The sequence below is a fragment of the Paroedura picta genome, chromosome 13, assembly GCF_049243985.1.
Source record: "Paroedura picta isolate Pp20150507F chromosome 13, Ppicta_v3.0, whole genome shotgun sequence".
Classification (NCBI taxonomy): Eukaryota; Metazoa; Chordata; class Lepidosauria; order Squamata; family Gekkonidae; genus Paroedura; species Paroedura picta.
The window spans coordinates 3628956-3647920 of NC_135381.1; the positions used below are offsets into that span (position 1 = coordinate 3628956).

The 18965-nt window shown below is 52.4% G+C and overlaps 1 protein-coding gene across 12 annotated transcripts in view; it reads right to left on the reverse strand.

Annotated features, from left to right (window-relative positions):
* The window catches only part of NCOR2 (nuclear receptor corepressor 2), a 243644-nt gene that overhangs the window by 36505 nt on the left and 188174 nt on the right, over positions 1–18965 (reverse strand). For all 12 annotated transcript variants that reach the window (XR_013226418.1, XM_077309342.1, XM_077309348.1 and 9 more), the window contains 6 exons: positions 14743–15286; positions 9269–9395; positions 8128–8359; positions 1601–1765; positions 658–794; positions 172–277 (listed from right to left, as the gene is read on the reverse strand). Coding sequence is in view for 11 of the 12 variants with exons in the window: in XM_077309342.1 (XP_077165457.1) it covers positions 172–277; positions 658–794; positions 1601–1765; positions 8128–8359; positions 9269–9395; positions 14743–15286 (1311 nt within the window). In the remaining variant the exon portion in view is untranslated. The remainder of the gene's footprint in view (positions 1–171; positions 278–657; positions 795–1600; positions 1766–8127; positions 8360–9268; positions 9396–14742; positions 15287–18965) is intronic.

The window sequence follows — 18965 nt, forward strand, 5'->3', positions numbered from 1 at the left end:
GTACCACCATGCGACACTGGCACAAGCACTTGCACATGGGGGATCTTCTCTGCGCTGCTCTGTCCTCCGGCTCCCCTAACCGCACAGCCTAGCCCCCCGGCCGACTGTCGCTCGCGAGCCTAAAATGTGCGGCGCCCCCCGAGTGATGAGAACGGCAGGTGCGTGTCTTACCAAACTTCTTGGGGTCCATCGTCAGAGGCAGGCCCATGGCGATTGAGCCGATGGGGACCTTTGCGTGCTCGGAGCTGAACGGCGTGTGCAGCTGGAGAGGCACCCCCTGAAACGCAGGCCAAAGAGCTGTGGTTAGGGATGCTAATAAGCAACGGCGGCTTCTGTTTAACAGGACGGCGTTGTGCTAGCGGCTACGTCAGGGGTAGTCAAACTGCGGCCCTCCAGATGTCCATGGACTACAATTCCCAGGAGCCCCTGCCAGCGAATGCTGGCAGGGGCTCCTGGGAATTGTAGTCCATGGACATCTGGAGGGCCGCAGTTTGACTATCCCTGGGCTACGTGGAAGAGGGACGGCCCTGGACTGATGGCCCTGGTGATTCAGTGAAAGTGCTACCTGCACAGGTGTCAGTCAACCAAAGGGCAGTTTGACCCTCCCCCCCTTCTCTCAACGGCAGGCTTGGAACCAACCCTCCACCCTCCTTTTACCTGGGAAATGGAGCCGAGGGGCCTTTCAAGAACGGAGGGGTGTTTGGTGGATATGAGAGGGGGAGGGTTGGAGATGGCCGACAGTCTTTGGAGCCCCGGACGAGAACTCTCTTGCACGTTCAAGGGGACGGGGTGACCTGCGGACGGAAAAGAATGTGCTTTGATACATTTCGATTTGCCACATATGGAAGAAGAAGAAGAAGAGTTGGTTGTTATACCCCTTTGTTCAAAGCATCTTACAAGGCGCATTTATCTCGAATCGTCGTGTGGGGGCTACTAAAACAGGGCCCCTCTGCCGAAAGCGGGAACAGACACCTTGCAATTGTCCCACGCAAAATGCGGGCTCACGGGGACCTTCCTTGACTAACATTCTGTCCCAAGTGGAAGCTTAAGAGCTGGATTTTACACCCTGCTTTTTACTACTTGAAGGAGTCTCAAAGTGGCTTACAACCAGCTTCCCTCCCTCTTCCCACAACAGAAACCCTATGAGGGAGGTGAGGCTGAGAGAGCTCTGAGAGAACTGGGACTGGCCCAATGTAACCCAGGAGTGGGGAATCAAACCTGATTCTCAGCCACTCTTAAAGAAGAATTGGCTCTTATAGACTGTGTTTCTCTACCCGAAGGAATCGCCAAGTGGCTTCCAATTGCCTTCCCTTTCCTCTCCCCTAATTAGACACCCTGTGGGGTGGGTGAGGCTGAGAGAGCCCTGATATTCCTGCTCAGTCAGAACAGCTTTATTGGTGCTGTGGTGAGCCCAAGGTCACCCAGCTGGCTGCATGCGGGGGAGCGGGGAATCAAACCCGGTTTGCCAGATTAGAAGTTGGCGCTCCTAACCACGACACCAAGCTGGCTCTCTGCTGTGCCTGCTACCGGTCCTCATTCATGAAGTCGCGCATGCCCGCTAAGCTACAGTGCACAAGGCTAGCAAGTGCCCCTGGCTCACCCGGGGGGTTGTACTGGAACACGTGGGGCTCAGGATGCGGAGAGGTTCTGATCACATCCCGCGAAGGCCCTTGGTAGGGGTGCACCGGCGGCCAGCAGGTCGTGACAGCAAGTTCCCCACTCAGCTTCTGCCCCTCCAGGAGGGACGTGAAATGCATCGGCTTCTCTGCAAAGGGAAACAACAAGCAGATTTCATTAGGAAGGTGTCCTGGCTTCCTCCTACTCTCCTCTTGAAAGCCAGTGGCAGACAAGGGGGCTGTATTTGGAGACAGGTGACCCAGTCCTAAACCCCCAATCGCTTCCACGCGTTGGCCTTGAAAAGGCATCAAGCTGGTTCACGCATCCATGTTGGTTACTGGGATACCATTGGACTGTGTGAGGACAACAGAACTGATATATTATCGTATCTCTGGAAATTGAACCATTTACAATGGAGTCACGGGCTGTGGCTGAATGCCAGAGCGTCAGATTTGCACGCCCTGGTTCAATCCCCGACATCGCCAGTTAAAAGGATTATGAAGTGGATTCTCCCTCTTTGGAGATTTTTGAGCAGAGGCTGGAGAGCCATCGGACAGAGAGGCTGATTCTGTGAAGGCTCAAGGGGGTGGCTGGTGACAGTGGAGGAGCGAGAGGGTTGTGAGTGTCCTGCATAATGCAGGGGGTTGGGCTAGATGACCCAGGAGGTTCCTTCCAACTCTGTTATTCTATGATTCTAAGTGTATTTGCAGACCTTGGAAATTTGCTGTTGGTCACAGGAGACAAGACTGACCTTCTGTCTAAAGGCACACCCCTCCCTTTTCTCTCCTACGGGGACTCAAAGCAGCTCATATTACCCTCCCCTCCTCCATTTTATCCTCGCAACAGCGACCCTTCGAGGCAGTCTGATTCTGTGTGACTGACCAAGACCAGTTCCCATGGCAAATGAGGATTCAAACTTGGGTGCCCGATCTGTCTAGCTGCTATACCACATTAGCTCGGCCCTGGACCGGCCTGGCAAAGGAACATTCCTGCATTCACACATCCAACTGCTAGCTGTAAAATGCAAGGAAATGAAGCAATGCCCTTGCATATGTGAACCAGACTCTTCTCTCTCCGCCTGACCCAGAGGTGGCCAAACTGCAGCTGTCCAGATGTCCATGGATCGCAACGCCCAGGAGCCCCCGCCAGCTGGCTGCGAGACCCACACCCTGAACTCTAAAATAAAGTTAGTAAACGGGGCTTCGCTCCAGTCGTTTTCTTGCAGCAGTGAAGAGTCAGTAGGCAGCATGGAAAATCCTCCCCTACTCTGGTCACGGTCCAAAGAAGGGGCAAGACAAGAACTCCTGTCTGACTCAATAACTCCCCACTTGTCAAATCTTCCCCCTGTTCCTAAGAACCTGGAGCCTGAATCTCTGTGCCAGCCGTTTACGACTCGAGATGCAAAACGTGATTTTTATCTGCCCCTTCAGAAGCCGGCAGGAGAGAGGCATGGCAGCATCGAAAGCCTTAGAGGTGCAGCGCAAGAGAACTGTCTTGTGTGTGGCCGGCTTGTACGTATTTTCCTCTGCGATGTCTGACACTCCTCCCCGCGGACAGGCCAGACGACCACAACGCCCTCCTTCCTGCACTCCCTGCGTCTGTCCCACCGGGGCCGATGAGGCGATGCCTGAAAAACGCTTACGGATTTTCTCGATGGTAAAAAAATCGGGTAAAGGCTGACTTGGAGGCCGACCCTCTTCGCTGCTCCCTTTCCCCACGTTCAGATGAACGAGTTCTTCAAGGGTCAGAAATCCTTTGGAGCTTTTTTTTGGATTGGATTTAGAGCTTTTGAAGTCTGCATTCCAACTTGTTCTCTTCGTTCCTCAGCTACCGACTCTCTCTCTCCCTTCGTGGGTCTAGTTCGTGTGTGAGTTTTGATTTCTAAACTGCATAGGGACTCTGGTGAAAACATGTTGCTGTTAGTGGTGGGAACATCTCCTGCATAAATAAGCACGAGGACACATTGGGCAGATGGACTAATTAAAACTTTGGGGGGACTAGTAACTCTGCTGAACTTATTTTCACGGCTGCCGAAAGAAGACTCCTCCACCCCCACCCCTGCTCGATGTAGCTCTGCTAGCCCACACCCCCACACATCCCATGCCAAGAAGAAAGAGTTTCTGTGTGCTGACTGCATAGTGCAAATCAGATTTGAATAAATTGCTACGTTTTGCATATTCCATCCCTTCCGTGGCTAGCCGTGGGAGAGGATCGCGCAGGGGGTGCTCGATAACGGGGTGATCTTCCAGATTTATTGCAAAGACTATGTTTGCGGTGCGGACCGGCTTTCCGAAACAGGGATAATTAGATTCTCTTGCGGAGGAAAAATTAATTTCGCACCGTGAACTCGCTTCTTCCAAGCTGTGCGTGAACGTCTGTGCTTTATCGTGAACGTATGAAGCTGCTGAGCGCAGAGTCGGGACGCTAATCCGTCTCGCTCGGTGCTCCGTCTACTCCGGATGGCCGTCTTCTCCAAGGCCTCAGAGGGAGAGAAATGATTTCTAGCACCTGCTTCCCAAGATGGACTGGAGAGGCGGGGGGGGGTGATCTGGGACCTTCGGCATGCAAAGTGGGATGACCCTTGACCGTACTGCCGATTACGCTATTAAGGACGCCGGCTACTGCCCTGGCCAAGATCGGGAGGTACGTCATTTGCAATGGGTCTCTGGTCCCGCATCAAGGCAGACCAGGAACCCCCCCCAAAAAAAAAATTTAAAAAAGAGCAGAAAAGAAAATGATGTGGCACTGTTCATTTATGGAAGGCTAACCCATCCCCACCTAGAACAAAACCCTTTTGTAAAAGAGCGCAGCTCCTTTATTTGCGCCCCCCCTCGCCTTCCCCCCCCCCCACAACATACATTAAAGGGGGTCCATAATTCAGAGGTCTTTTGATAAAACAGCACTGATCACCAGAAGGAGGGCTCCTATTACCGTCCATCACGCCCCTGAAATTGGATCGAGGGAGACAAGAAGTTTGCACAATCTGTCATCCAAATGAAGGCTCTTGGCTTTCAACCGGCCCTGGAAAGGCCAAGCTGGAGGAGCGACTGAATCAATAGGAAACATATTGCTAGCTTTAAAGCTGCCAAGATGATCCGCTCGCTTCCTCCCCCCCCCTTTGCACAATCCACACGGCCTCTGCTCCCCCCACCTGCTATTAACTGCAGCTCTGCCGAAGGACGGAAGGAAAAAAACAACCCAGAACCCATTTGTGGGAAGCAAGAGAACCCCATGGGCACAGCCCCTGAACCCACGGAAGGCCTCTATGCCCCAAGGGAGAGGATCTCGCAGGAATTCATTCGTCTAGAGAGAGGAATTCATTCGCTGGAATGGCCCTAGGGTGGGAAAAGCCAAGCCAAAAGACCTGAAGGGCAGGGAATGCCCTCAGCTGAAATTAGGGAGGTATATTCAGTATATTCGGACTGGGAAAACAAATCTTACTGTTTTTTCCCAGCGTTTATTTCAGCTGGATATAGATTGGGGCTGAATTTGGCTGTCCAAAATGCCCCCCCCATACTAGAATTTAAAGGGCGAGCCGCAAGGAAGTGGCGGGCTATAAATCTAATAATAATAATAATAATAATTCAAAGCGATTGCAGTCCCCTTAAATGCCTTCAAGGTGAACCTGATGGTTGAGGAAGGCGTTTAAAGGGACAGCAATCCCTTTAAACATTTTCAGAGTTCGCTTGTGGCTTTATTAAAGCCAAGAGGGTCACATTCCCCTTAAAATACCCTCCCTCCCTCTTCCCCTGAAAGCAGTGGGGAACGGGGGCACCATCTTTGGGGGCCTATAGAATTGGACTCGGGTTTTTCTTGGGAGAGGTGCCAGCAGTTATGCTACAAATCTGGTGCCTCCACCTCAAAAACGAGGCTCCTCCCCACCCTGGAGTCCCCGATACTCCCAGATTTATTATCCCTATGGCAGGAGCGGCCAAACTGTAGGTCTCCAGATATCCATGGACTACAATTCCCATGAGCCTCTTCCAGCATGGAATTGTAGTCCATGCATATCTGGAGAGCCACAGTTTGGCCACTCCTGCAGCCCGTGGGGACCACTGACCGTAACGCCCCCCCTGGGTGTATTGAGAGCTGAAAAAATTCAAAATTTGATTCGCCTTGAACGGGGCAGAAGGCAGAAGGGAGCCCCCCTGCGAATCAAAGCCAGGGAACCGGAACAATCCCTTGTGTTGCTCGTAACAATGGCCTTTATGCCAAGAAAACACATGGATTGCTCCTTTTCTGGTCTTACAATGGCACAGCTTGGAACTGAACGAGTTCCGCGCGACCGCGAAAGGCAAAATTGTTTTTCTAAAGTGCTGCAAATTGAGCACTACAGAAATGACAATTCTCCAATCGGGGTGTGTGTGTGCGCATGTGTGTGTGGTGTTGGGAGGGGGGAATCACGCAAGTAAAATAGTTTCATTTGTTTCGCTTCCCACTCTCCCCCCCTCCCCCCGCTCACAAGTAAATCTGGGATTGTTTTACCAGCTACTGGAGAATGCCTAGGAGCGAACGACAGCAAGGTTGTGAGAACATTCGTAGCCAACAGCCAGGAACTAACGATAAGATAGCCCGGGCCAATCAGTCCCACCTTCTGACTGTTAAGGGTATGTTTTCATCGGCTGTTGTGCCAGCATGCATTCTGGGGAGATTTGAGATGCTGTCACGGCAAACTCGAATTAGATTAGCTCCAATTCACCATGACGTTTTCACTCAGTTGCCAGGGTGGACTGGCGTTTGTCTCCCTTCCCCTCCTAAAAAACCCTTTCGTTTTGTACTAGAAAACTGCGGGTGGCAACCCTGGTTCTTGTGGAGGTGTATGTGTGTTAGTTTGCCCAACCCCTGGCAAGCAAAGGTTGGATGCACACTTTTCTTGGATGCTTTAGGATGGTTAGGGCTGATCCTGCGTTGAGCAGGGGGTTGGACTAGATGGCCTGTGTGGCCCCTTCCAACTCTATGATTCTATGATTCTATGAACCCCTTGCATTGGGACATCACAGCAAACGGCAGCGTCACCCAATGGGGAAGGGTTCAATCCAGCCCAGGGTGCGAGGAGAGGAAGAGGGTGGTGAGCAGCGGAGTTCAGCAAGTGGCCTGTGAGTGTGCCTGAGGCCTGCGAACCTCCACTTAGTCAGGGCTTGCAAAAACTGCTAACAGCAGCTTGGACCTGTGCAGGATCCCTGATTAGGCACTGCAGGAAAGGTTTTTGGCCACCAAGGGTCTCACACTGCTGGGCGGTTCCCCTCCCCCAGAACTAGGCCCAGCAGCAGCCCTCCCTAATAGATTTGTCTCACGAGGTCACCCTCCAGCCTGCTGCTTCTCGGGGAAGAAGGAGGTGCAGTCTTGCAAGTCGGGGTGCTCTGTGACGGGGTGAAGGCACCACTGCGGAACGCAGCAAGGGAACGGTCAAGGGAAGGAGGATCCACAGCAGGCTGCTCCTCTCTCCCTCAACTCTGAAAAGCTGGAATACATCCTTTGAAATTTAATGTGAAGCCCCTGGCATAGGGCCCGTTTATCCATATAGCACGTGCTACGGGCCCCGCGTCTCTAAGGGCCCTGCAAAGAGCCTTCCCCCCCTATGGATCAAGGCCGTAGCCTCTCTCGTCCCCCCGTTCTCCTCTTTAAGTAACACCCCTTGTGCCCAGATTTGCTGTGTGTGTGTGTTTGTGTGTGGGGGGGTCTCTTTGCCCCAGCCCCAACTATACTCTACAAGGGCCCCCCAAATCTCTGAACTGGCTCTCGTGCTTCGGGCCCTGCAACGCCTTAAACCACTCCTGCTCTGGCATCTGAGATCCCTCCCGACAAATCACAGGGGCCGGAAACTTGAGGGAGAAGAAGGGAGAAATTGCGGAAAGGACTTTATTGCGGAAAGAACCTCTTGCAAAAGAGGGCGAAGGCAGAGAGAAAGGAGTTCGCAAATGTGTGTGCCGCGAGGTGGAGGGCAGACTCTCAAACAGGCATCAGGAGATCCCCAAACTGCCCTGCGTCTCCGCTCTCCGAGCGTCGTCGGGCTATCGACACGACGGAGGCACCGGATGGGAGCGGGAGGCTGCAAATGGCCCATTAGGTGCCCGAGCGGCTTCCCCGGTGGAGCGAGAGAGTCTTTTCCAGGAAGTCTTGCCCCTTCCAGGCAGGGCATTAGCACTGATTGTTCGAGGAATAATGGCTCCGCCTGAGCGCTAAAAGCCTTCCTCGGAAGATGCTGGAGAGGCGGGCGGGGGGGGGGGGGAGTGGCTCACCCCGTGGCCTTGGCCCCGCTCCAGGCCCGCCTGCCCCCTTTCCAAAGGCAACAGTGGGGACATGAATAGAAGTGATCGCCTGGCTTTCGAGCATTTGATCCAGACTGAGCGAGACGCAATGTTCCCTCCTAATTAGCCATGCCTGTCTGATTCGGCTGGGAGAGACTTCTCAGATACTCCCCCCCCCCCGAGAGGTTCACTTCCGTGGCTGCCCCCGCCCACCATCCTCGCCGCCACCCCTTCCCCTAGGCCGGAACGCGCTCCTGCTCACCTTCTTTGTCCACGGCCGCCGGGCTCTGGCTCTGGGCCCCGGGGCTGCTGCTGAGCGGAGGCTCCTTCTCGTCCGGCGGCTGCGGCTGTGCCGGCTTGCTTTGTGCCGAGTCCTCCCGGGCAGACTCGTGGGCTTTAGTGATCTGCTGCTGGTAAAGGGCCAAGGCGTGATGAGACACCTGAGGCTTGCCACTTCCGCTCTGCAACGCTCCCTCCAGCAAGCTGTCCAAAATCTGTAGGGAGATGGGGAGGGGGGGAGGGGGAGAGAAACGGGCTGGGTTATGCCATTTGCAGCTGGCAGCACGCTCGCGCACACACACACACACACACACACACACACACACACACACACACACACATGCGCATCCAGCAAAACAAGGTTTCGGCTCCCTTGCAGCAAGCTTTTAAGAGCCATCTAATCCCCCGCTGAGTCTGCTTTTCCCATCCGAGGGAACGGGAGACACACTTGGAAGATGCAGCGCATGGAGCGCCCGGCTGAAAGGACAGGGTGGCCTGTCAGATACAGCAGGGGTAGTCAACCTGTGGTCCTCCAGATGTTCATGGATGACAATTCCCATGAGCCCCTGCCAGCAAATGTTGGCAGGGGCTCATGGGAATTGTAGTCCACAGACATCTGGAGGACCACAGGTTGACTACCCTTGAGATACAGCAGAACTCTCTCACAATTGTTTGGGGAAGCAGAAGAAGCACACCTCTTATTAAACCAGCCTTCCTCAACTTGTTTACTGTTGAGAAACCCCTGAGGCGTTTTTCAGGCGTCTAGAAACCCCAGAAGTGGCGCCATCGTGCAGAACAGGGTTGGGAAGCAGAGTTGTGGACACCCAGGCCCCTCCCCTTCCCACCCCCTCCAGGCCCATCATTGGCCGTTGGGGGGGAGGGAGGTGGAGCCGACAGGGCCATATATGGTTATATCGACAGCTCACGGTTTAACCGGTTTGAAAATAAATAAGTAATTCACTCCCACCCCTTTGGGTAACCTTTCCAGGACCGTCAAGAAATGCTGTTCAAAGCCAGTGTTGCATAGAAACCCAAAACATCACAGGGGGTGTGTGTGTCAAAATATAGGGAGCCCAATGTCTTTTCGCTGGGGGCCGGTGCTCAGTTGGGGAGCTGCTACTCACGATGGGCGGGATGGCGGCGGCCCTCTGCTTCAGCCGTTTCAAGTCCAGCAGCTTCTGAGGCGAGGAAGCTGAGCTGGGTCGCGCGTCGTGGGTCGTGTTGAGGAGGCTGGGCCGGGGGGACAGCAGCCTGCACAGGAAGAGGGACGTGGGGTTCAGAAAAGTCGATGTAAATGCCGTTAGGTTGCATAAAGGACACCTCTCCTGCCAACACTCTCCAAGGAGCGCCTGTTGATGATATTTCACCAGATATTCCAGAAAACATAGAGTCCAGGAAGTGCTTTATGATACAGGGCAAGGAGGGGAGAATTGTAGCAGTTCTTTTTTTATCAAGGTTTGACAAATCCCAGGCGCCGACGTACCATGGTGCCTAGAAATTTCATTCTGGCGCCATCTACGCCTGCCAGCTTCCAGATCAGACTTGGAGACCTCCTGGGGGTTTACAGGTGAGCTCCAAACTACAGAGATCAATTCCCCTGGAGAAAACTGCTGTTCTGGAGGGTCAACTCAAGGGCATTGTAACCGTGCTAAAGTGTGGTCATTAAAATACAAAAACCCAGCGGCCTTGGGCATAAGCCCGGCTGCTAAATTTTGTGGGCGGCTCGTAAATTTTGTGGGTGACCTTTTACGGTCAGCTGCCAAATCAGCTCCGTGCAATTCTCTTGCTCAGCTGCACACCAAGTGCCAGCCAGAGACAAAATAAATAAATGGCTGAGAGGTACACTGGGTGCCTTTTGCACCACCCCCGTTGCACCCAGAAATACGTGCATCATTATCCAGAACACCCGTCATTACGACGAGGGTGGGACATGCAGACATGAAGGGAGGGCCTGCTGCACACACCTCTGGGCAGGGCGGTGCTACATCCTTTACAGAATCTCTAGATTGCCCAAACGCCTGGTTTTATCACTTTCCTATAGGAGTAGATGCAAACTCGTTCACTTGTAGGGGAGAAAAGAACTAAGGTCTGGTTAAGCCTTCCCTGTCCCCGTCTGGTGGCCCTAGCTGCCAAGCTGCCCCTAATTTGCAGAGAACCTGCGTTCGGATTTCTTTTACTTGACCTCTCTGGAGGAGGAAACCGGCCGGCTGATAGATAGGCTAGACAAGACGGGCAAAGTGAGTCAATACCCGCACTTGCGGAAGCAGCAGAGATCAATAAGGGAGATGCTATTCAGCAGACGGGATACATATTTGCATGGATGGCAGAAGCCACGGGGCATGGGACAGCCGACCACTGGATTACTGCCTGAGTCTGCAGCCTATTCCGGATATTCGTAATGGCCTAAGTAGGATTCACAGGACACACAAAATCCAAGGGGGGAGAGTTGACTCTCAAAAGCTCATACATGGAGAACCTGAGTCTCTGCATCAGGGGTGGTCAAACTGTGGCCCTCCTGATGTCCATGGAGGACACAAAGTGATTCGAGGACAGACTCTTAAGGAAGAGATGCTGTCTGTGGGCAAGTCCAGTTCCCAGGGTGGGCAGCAACTCCTCACAGCTCCCCTTTCGAAGAGCCAAAAATCTGCGGGGGGAGTCTTCTTCCCGGAATAGATTCCACTTGCTGGGAGCTACTCCCAGATGGCGTCTGAGCTCAGGAGGCTCAGCTGTGCCTGGGGCCGAAGGCCGTGCTGATTTCCGTTCCTTTCCTGCCTGTAGCCAGGGGGGTGTCTTCGAGGCTGATTTGGAGATGTGGCGGGGAAGGGAATCAACAAAGCAGATACGGATTTTATTCCCTTCACGTGGCCGGGCCACGCTTGTTTGTCTCCCCGAGCAGGGAGCGACCTCGAAATTGACAGGTGGCGAAATAACTAGCTAAAATAAATGGAGAGGAGGATATGAGACCGGCTGTAAAGCTAAGTGGTGGCCAAGAAGAGGTAACCTGAGGAGATGCTGGGCGAGGTACACCAACCAGGTCTGGGAGACGGCAAGACCTAGGTCCTGGCCAACCTTCGGAGGGCAAGGTTAGGAGTACTGATGCAGTTCTGGTGGGAGAACCTCGATGTCACAGAATCCCGCCAATGCTCCAGTCCGGCTACCAAAGGTCTGAAGTCCTTTCCGTTACCTCGGGGAGCCCTGTAACCCTGTTGGCTCAACCCTGTGCTCAGGGACAGATCTTGGCCTGAGCAGCATGACAGGTCATTGCTACTGAACTTTTTCGATCCTTGGTTGGTTTATTTATTCAATGAAAGACAAACATGCAGACAGATGAAAAATCAGGAGTCGAGCTCTTAGATAATCCTTTCTCAACTTTTTTACCATTGAGAAGCCCCTGGAACCTTCTTCAGGCTTCGAGAAACCCCAGAAGTGGCGCCATTGTGCGGAACACGGTTGGGAAGCAGAGCAGGGGACACGCCCCCTGGGGCCCCTCCCCTTCCCACCCCCTCAAGGCTTGTCATTGGCCATTTCGGGAGGGGAGGCGGATCAACATAACCATTCATGGTCACATGATCTGATAAACGTTTATGGAATTTAAAAAATATATTAAAAAGTAACTCCCACCCATTTGGGAAACGCTTCTACGGCCGTCAAGAAACTCCAGGGTTTCACAAAACCCTCGTTGAGAAAGCCCGTCCTACTACGGGTTGGAGGGTTATGTGGAAGTATTGAGGACCACGTCAGCCCTTTTAGCTTTTGAGGTCTTCTTGTTCCGGGACGAGAGGGCCGTTCTCCTTGAAAAAGGGATGCTCGATAGGGGGGTCTTTCAGTACACCTCCTCTCACTCCTGCAGCAGTTCCTCTCATGGACTTCACAAGGACAGGCCCTGGGATGGCATCGTACATTCATGCATTTCAGACTGCAGGGCCGGGACAGGACGCTGGACTAAATGGACCATCGGTCTGGTCCAGCAAAGCTCTCCTTGTGTACTCACAGTGAGCTTCCAGCTCTGCAAGCCCTTTTGTGGAGGGAGAACTCCATCCGAGCCGAGAACTGGCACCGTCGGGCAGAAAGCTCCTCCTTGATTTGTTTCACCGGCTTCCGACTTGCAGAGAATCTCTAGCCCTGAGGAGCACTTCAAAACGTGCTACTCACCTCCGCACCCTGCAGGACAGGAGCCCCCCGTCCCACTAACTCACCTGCACAGGTAAATCAAGCCCAAGCCCCTCTCAGTTTGCAACAAACTGGGGGTGGGAACCCTCCTCGGGGGAACGGGGACATGAGCATGAGGCTTTGGGAGCTGGCGGAGCAGGAAGAGAAGGACAGGGCGGCGGGTTCAACTTCCAAAGGTGTCCCCAGACGCTTCGGCCTACCCGGTGAAGAAGGAGATACGGTTTCTGTTTGGCCCCCGAGCTCCTTCCCGCCGCCTGGCACACTCGCTTCTCCTTCCGCTACGAGCTGACAACAGTTAACTTATGTCTGTACGGGCTGGCCCTCCTGCGCTCATTTATATTTAGCGCGACCTACCGCTGAACTTTCGTTCCTCGCTCTGCCAGCAACCTTTATAAAATATATATGTAAAGATAATTATCTTCGGGGACTCCTTTAAGAGGGGAGGAAAAAAAAAACCCGGGAAGAGTTAAAAGCGGTTATTACCTTTGCTCCGGCTTGGCAGTCGCCACTGAGACGTACGGGATGATGGAAGGAAGCCGGGGGAGGACTCCCTGGGCGCTCTCCCTCCAAACTGCACTCCAGACCCCCTCCCCCAAATCTTCAGGACACGTCCATAGCAGAGGCAAAGCGTGTGGCGCTATGTGCCGCATTTCTTATTGGGTTTGATGCTCTTATTCTAATTTCACGGAAAGGTATAGAGCAGGGATGGGCAAACTGTGGCCCTCCAGATGTCCATGGACTACAATTCCCATGAGCCCCCAACAATTCCCATTCGCTGTGAGCAGGTACCCCTGTGCCGAACAACAGGACACGTTTATCAAAGGCCACGGTGGCTCTCCCTGTGTCAGGGTTCAGGCTCAAAATGTCGGGGGGTCTTCAGTCTACAAGGGTCTCTCCGGTCCAGTAAGGAAGGACCCTGCCGCAACGTATTCTTCAACATTTGTTTTATATCCGGCCGGCTTCCACAACAAGGAACAATTTGCGACCCCCGTGAACCCGAGCTCTTGTGTATTTCCCCCCCACCTGCCCCTCCCGGCAAGAGTGGTGGACCCAGACGCTTGACAAACGGGCCAAGGGCTGCGAGGGAGTAGGGACCCGAGAGGCACTTAATGAAATTGACCGAGGCTGTGCGCTAGACCCACAAATCACCTGTCACCCTCAGAAAGCAGACCCTTGTCCTCATCAGGAACGGGCCACCGGCGTGGGATGCGACCGTATTTCGGCATGCGACCTCCTTTAACCTCTGACAATGGGCATCGATCCCAAACAGTCTAAGCTACGGGGCCCATCAAGCTGCCCTTTCAATTGCCATCAACCAGCAACGCGACTCTCGGAAGAGCCGGGGCACCGCAAATCATTAGGCCGCTGCAAAGCCCCGGCTGCGGACAGCGGGGCAATAAAAGCCAGCCGTTTGTGGGGTTTTTTAAAGCCATTGGTCTGAGGAACGGAGCCAGACTGTCTCGGTGGCATTCAGGAAGCCACGTTCTGACCTTTCTCCAGCAGCCGAAGGCAGAGCTTGAGTCTACATTGCTAGGTGTGTGTGTGTGTGTGGGGGGGGGCCTCTGAATCATAGAATCTTAGCGTTGGAAGGGACCTCCAGGTTCATCTAGTCCAACCCCCCTGCACAATGCAGGACACTCACAACTACCTGTCCACCTGCAGTGATCCCAATTCCATGGTAGATGATCCCCCCAAACAACAACAACAACAACACCAACAACAACAACACAATCCCTGGCCGGTCAGGCCTGGAGGAAATTTGCCTCCGGACCCCAAAGTAATGATTGGCATTTCGCTGGACATGCAAGAGAGGGCCAAGCATGGACACAATCCTTCCTGCCCACCCACTCGCAATCTTTGCTGATGGTTGCTAAGTTTCTAGCCCTCGCCGGCGTGGAGGAAAAACTCCCAGGCCTATCTGAGGCCTCCCTTCCTGCAGTTCCCCCTCCGCTGCTCCCTCCCACGCCCCAAGCAATATTTCTCAAATGGTTTGAAAGACTGAAGAGTCCTGAGACAAAAGGAGGCAATACCTAAGCAATGCCGGCCTGCGTGATTCAGATGTTTCCAGCCAAACGCATTTCAGGAGGGTGGAATCAGAGGCTGACGGAGGCCATGATTATAAACAGATACATGCAGAGCGATCTGCCTTGTCTGGCGTCCTCCCGCCCCAAGAAACTTATTCCCAGTGGGGTGATTTTGATCCATAAGGTCATGCATCTGGAATCCCTTGGTCTGTGGCCAGCGGCCAGCAACACCCATCCCTGCCAAATGAGTCAGCAGTTCACTGACTGTCCCTCCGTCCCAATCCCGGAAAAATATTTTCAGATCTCCGGGACTGATGCTAACATTTTAGGTGCCCGGGAAACTAAGCGCCTGGGATTTTTACAACAGATCTGGCCCAGAATGCTCCCCCTGCCCCCTCACTCACTTGTTCTTGTCCGGAGCATCGTGTTCATCCATCTCGTCGGCGCTACACGTGGCACTGGAGTCGCTGTCGGGATTGACCCCTCCGGCTTTCCCGGTTTTGTGGTTCTCCTTCTCAGCCTTGGGCGCGCCCTCGCTCCCCACAGCCACGTGGTCGCCGCCTTGGCTCTCCTCCGTTGGCGCGTCGTTCGCCTTGTCCTTGTCCTGGGCGTCCTTTCCTTCCTCCATTTTGACGTCACCCTGGCTGGGCTCCGGGCTCTCGGGCTTTTCCTCTGGCTCTTCGGTTTTCACCACATCCACCGTTAGTTCCTCCGGTGGCTTCTCTTCGGCGCCAGCTGGCTCGGCGGAGGCCTCCTCAGGCGACTGGGTGATCGGGGGCGTGGGATTGGCCGCTGGGGAACTGGGGGCATCCTCCATCTTGACTTCAGGCGCTTCTTCGGCATCGTTTTTGGATTCGGGGGTTGGTTTGGGCCCGTTTTCTGCATTTTCTTTGGCTTCGGGCCTGGGAGAAGGAAGGCTCTCTGTGTCCGAGCTGTTGTTTACAGCAACTGGAAATGAAAAAAATAAACAAACAAACCCTGCAGATTTTCTGTTTGTACAGTTTGGTATCATTCATCGTGCAGAAACAGTAATATACGGACCAGAGAAAGCTCCTTCCAGCGCCGTCAAAAAGATTAGACTTTACCGCAGAGTGAACTGCGAATCCATTATTTAGTGCTGGATAGTGAGTGTTGCTGTTTAATTTTGAGTCTCCTATTTCTAGAGTTTTTTTAGGCCACTCGACAGCTTAGAATCCTAGAGTTGGAAGGGACCTTGAGGGTCATCCAGTCCAACCCCAACCCCCCCCCCCCCGCAGAATGCAGGACATTCACAACTGCCTGTCCACCCACAGTGACCCCAATTCCATGCCCAGATGAGGACCCTGGGAATGGCCACTGCTCACTCCAGTGCCTGATGCTGGCCACCGAAATACCCCACCCCCCCAAAAAAAAAACACCACCCAGAATCCCTGGCCAGTCCCGGAAGAAATTTGCTTCTCTATCTCAAAGTGGCAGCTGGCACTTCCCTGGGCATGCAAGCAAGGGCCACAAGAGCCCCTTCTACCCTCCCGATCACACAAGTCCACAGCATCAGCCTAAATACGGACCACAGCAATGCCAGAAACCGACAAAGTCCCTAAACCAGGGGCAGTCAACCTGTGCCCCTCCAGATGTTCATGGACTACAATTCCCATGAGCCCCTGCCAGCATTTGCTGGCAGGGGCTCATGGGAATAGTAGTCCATGAACATCTGGAGGACCACAGGTCGACTGCCCCTGCCCTAAACAACTTAGTCGCAGTTTAAAGCGTTTAGTATACCCTACTTGGCTTTTCTGTTATAAATGCACTGTTCGATATGTATTTCCCATACGTTTTCTTGAAGGAGTCAGCTGAAAACCAAATCAGGTAAGTCAACTTGCCTATCCAATGTCCTTGGGAATGACTCGAGAACTCAAAAAAAAAAAAATTAGAGGGCAGAAACAATTAGTTATGCAACACATTTAGAAACAAGTAAATTCATCTCTGCCTCTGCCAAAAGTCGCACTTCTAGTCCATGCTAATGAATCCAGAATAAATTATTTCTGCATCTCCTCCCTATAATCATAATTGCTTTATTTTATTCTTATTTTTAAAATGTATTTCATTTATATTCTGCTCCTCTCACCCATGAATAACGCCATTCTCTCCCTCAGTTTATCCTCACAGCAATCTTGGGATGTGGGTTAGGCTGGGAGATCGTAACTGGCTCAAGGCCACCCAGCAACCTTCTAAGGTAAAGTCAGGATTTGAATCTGGGGCTCCCAGAGCCGAATCATAGAATCAGAGAGTCAGAAGGGTCCTCCAGGGTCATCAAGTCCACCCTCTGCAGAATACAGGGAATTCACGATGGCCTGCCCACCCATAGTGACTCTAATTCCACAACCAGGTGATGCTCCCCCAAAACAAAAATCCCTGGCCATTAATGTTGTAACGTTGCACCTCAAAGTACCCGGCACACACTGTGGAAGTGTTGGGCTTCTCACAACTATCAAGTTTTCACTTCTAGGGAGAATTGACTTTTATTCATGTTTATGCCCCCGTTTCAAATAATTCTGCTCTCTTAGCACGGAGGTTCCCGGAACGGCTTCCCAGCACAATCAGTAAAACCGAAAAAGAACAAGAACAGCAGGAGCAACAGTGACAAGAAAACACCGGGCTTGAGACACTGTTTGCGAAAGGGGCCGGCTTGGGTATCTTTGAACCTGCGGAGCGCATGAGGTGGTGCGGTTTCGTGAACCGGGGAGACCTGGGTTCAAATCATCAATGGGTTGCAAAGCTTGCTGGGTGACTTGGGGCCGGCCGCGCTCTCTTAGGTTAACTTTTCTCGTGGGATTGTGCCGAGGATAAAAATGGAAGGCAGGCTCACGCAAGCTCCTCAGAGGAAAGGCAAGGAGAAAAATAACAGACAGTTTTAAAAATAGATGTGGAAACGGGCTACCCTCCCTTTTAACACTACTGAGAATGCATCACGGGTCTACGGGTCTACGGAGGCCTTTATTTATGCAGAGCATATCTTCCCTACTACCCATTACAATACTGGAACTGCAGGGCACTCTGCCACATGGGTAGCCTCCTTGTCTATCTTTTCACCCCTGTTATCCGCAGAAAGACGTATGTTCAATATGCATCACGTATTTCCTGATCCCCTGAGAAGGGTCTGGATTTCAAAGGGTCTGGATTGCAAACTGAAAGGCTTCGGCAATGAGATCCACAGGTTAGGAGGAAGGCAGGTTGCAACCATCTGCCTATCTGGATTCTATGAAATTTGCACAATTTTTTTTTTAAAAAAAGAACCTGCCCACAAAAATGTCCCCCTCTCACTCTTTAAACTTCATCCAGGCCGTTCTGAGGACTCTTCCTCCGTTCTGCCTAGAGATAAAGTTCTTTCCCGTTGAAAAAAAAGAATAAAAGATGAAAAGAACAGCCCAGCCTCCCTGCTTGTACCTCAAGCACGGCAGCCTTTCTGCGGGTTGCCAAAAAACCCTCCCTATCAGCCTGTCGGTGAAGAAATCCAGAGATCTTCCCCCACAAAAAAGCACAGCTTAAAAGCAAAACATAAAAAAAAAACTGAGGCCAAAGTGAAGAGAAAGGCAGGTCAGGGTCAGCGGGAATAAAAGAGCCAACTCCTTCAACCCTTTCCAATCCTAACAAGAGTTTCGGGGCAGGTTAATCATTAAAAGATCAGAATTGTCGAGAAAGCCAACGTTCTCCTAAAATGGAAGCGTCCCTCATTCCACACACAGAACTGTGGGGTTTTGGGAGGAGGCGGGGGGGGGGAGCGATGCACACGGTGTTTTTTTTTTTTTTAATCTCACAGTTGGAGAGTAAATGTGTGTGCATATTATTCAGGGCCTGAACAATGAAAACCAGCGTCGGTTTAGGAGCAGAATAGAATGGACTCCCTGTAGATTCGCCTTAGACCTTACAAGCTAGGCAGCTCTTGCTGAGATAAAGTGACGCTCAACATTTATTAACTGCTTTTGCAGCGTTGTCCTTTGGAAAAAACAAAAACAAAGTTTTAAAGTTTGCCAAATGTTAGGGCAAAAACTCTGAATGGGGCTAAGTGGACTCCTCAGATGGATGACTTAGGGCGTTGTCAAATGATGCCAAACATTAATTGGCCTAGGTATGCCTTTTTCAGCGTTTTGACCATGGAGGAACCCCCGAAATAATTTTTTCAGGCTTCCAGGAGCCCAGGAAGTGGTATCAGCTGGCCACGCCTCCCTGCCACACCCCCAGAAGTGACACGCCACTGGAAGTGACATCACCAGTCAGGTTGACGGGCAAGCTCAAGGATGGGGGGGGCCAAACCAGGAGAGAACTTGCTCACACACAGCAGAGGAGAAGGGAGAGCAACGGAAGCAGGGGGTTCCCTAGTTTGTGGTCGAGTCCATTAAGGCAGGAGGGGAAAGGCCACGGATGCCCACGGACCCCTGGTTGGGAATAATATAATATAATATGATATGATATATCATATCATATATCATATCATATCATATCATATCATATCATATATCACAGAAATTTTGAACCAACCACAAATTTTAAAAGCAGAGAAGAAAAAGAAGACCCATCAACTCAAGCAGCCAGTGAAAGGATTCTACAGGTCAAAATGGCATTGAGCAACAAAAATGCCAAAGATTTCTTC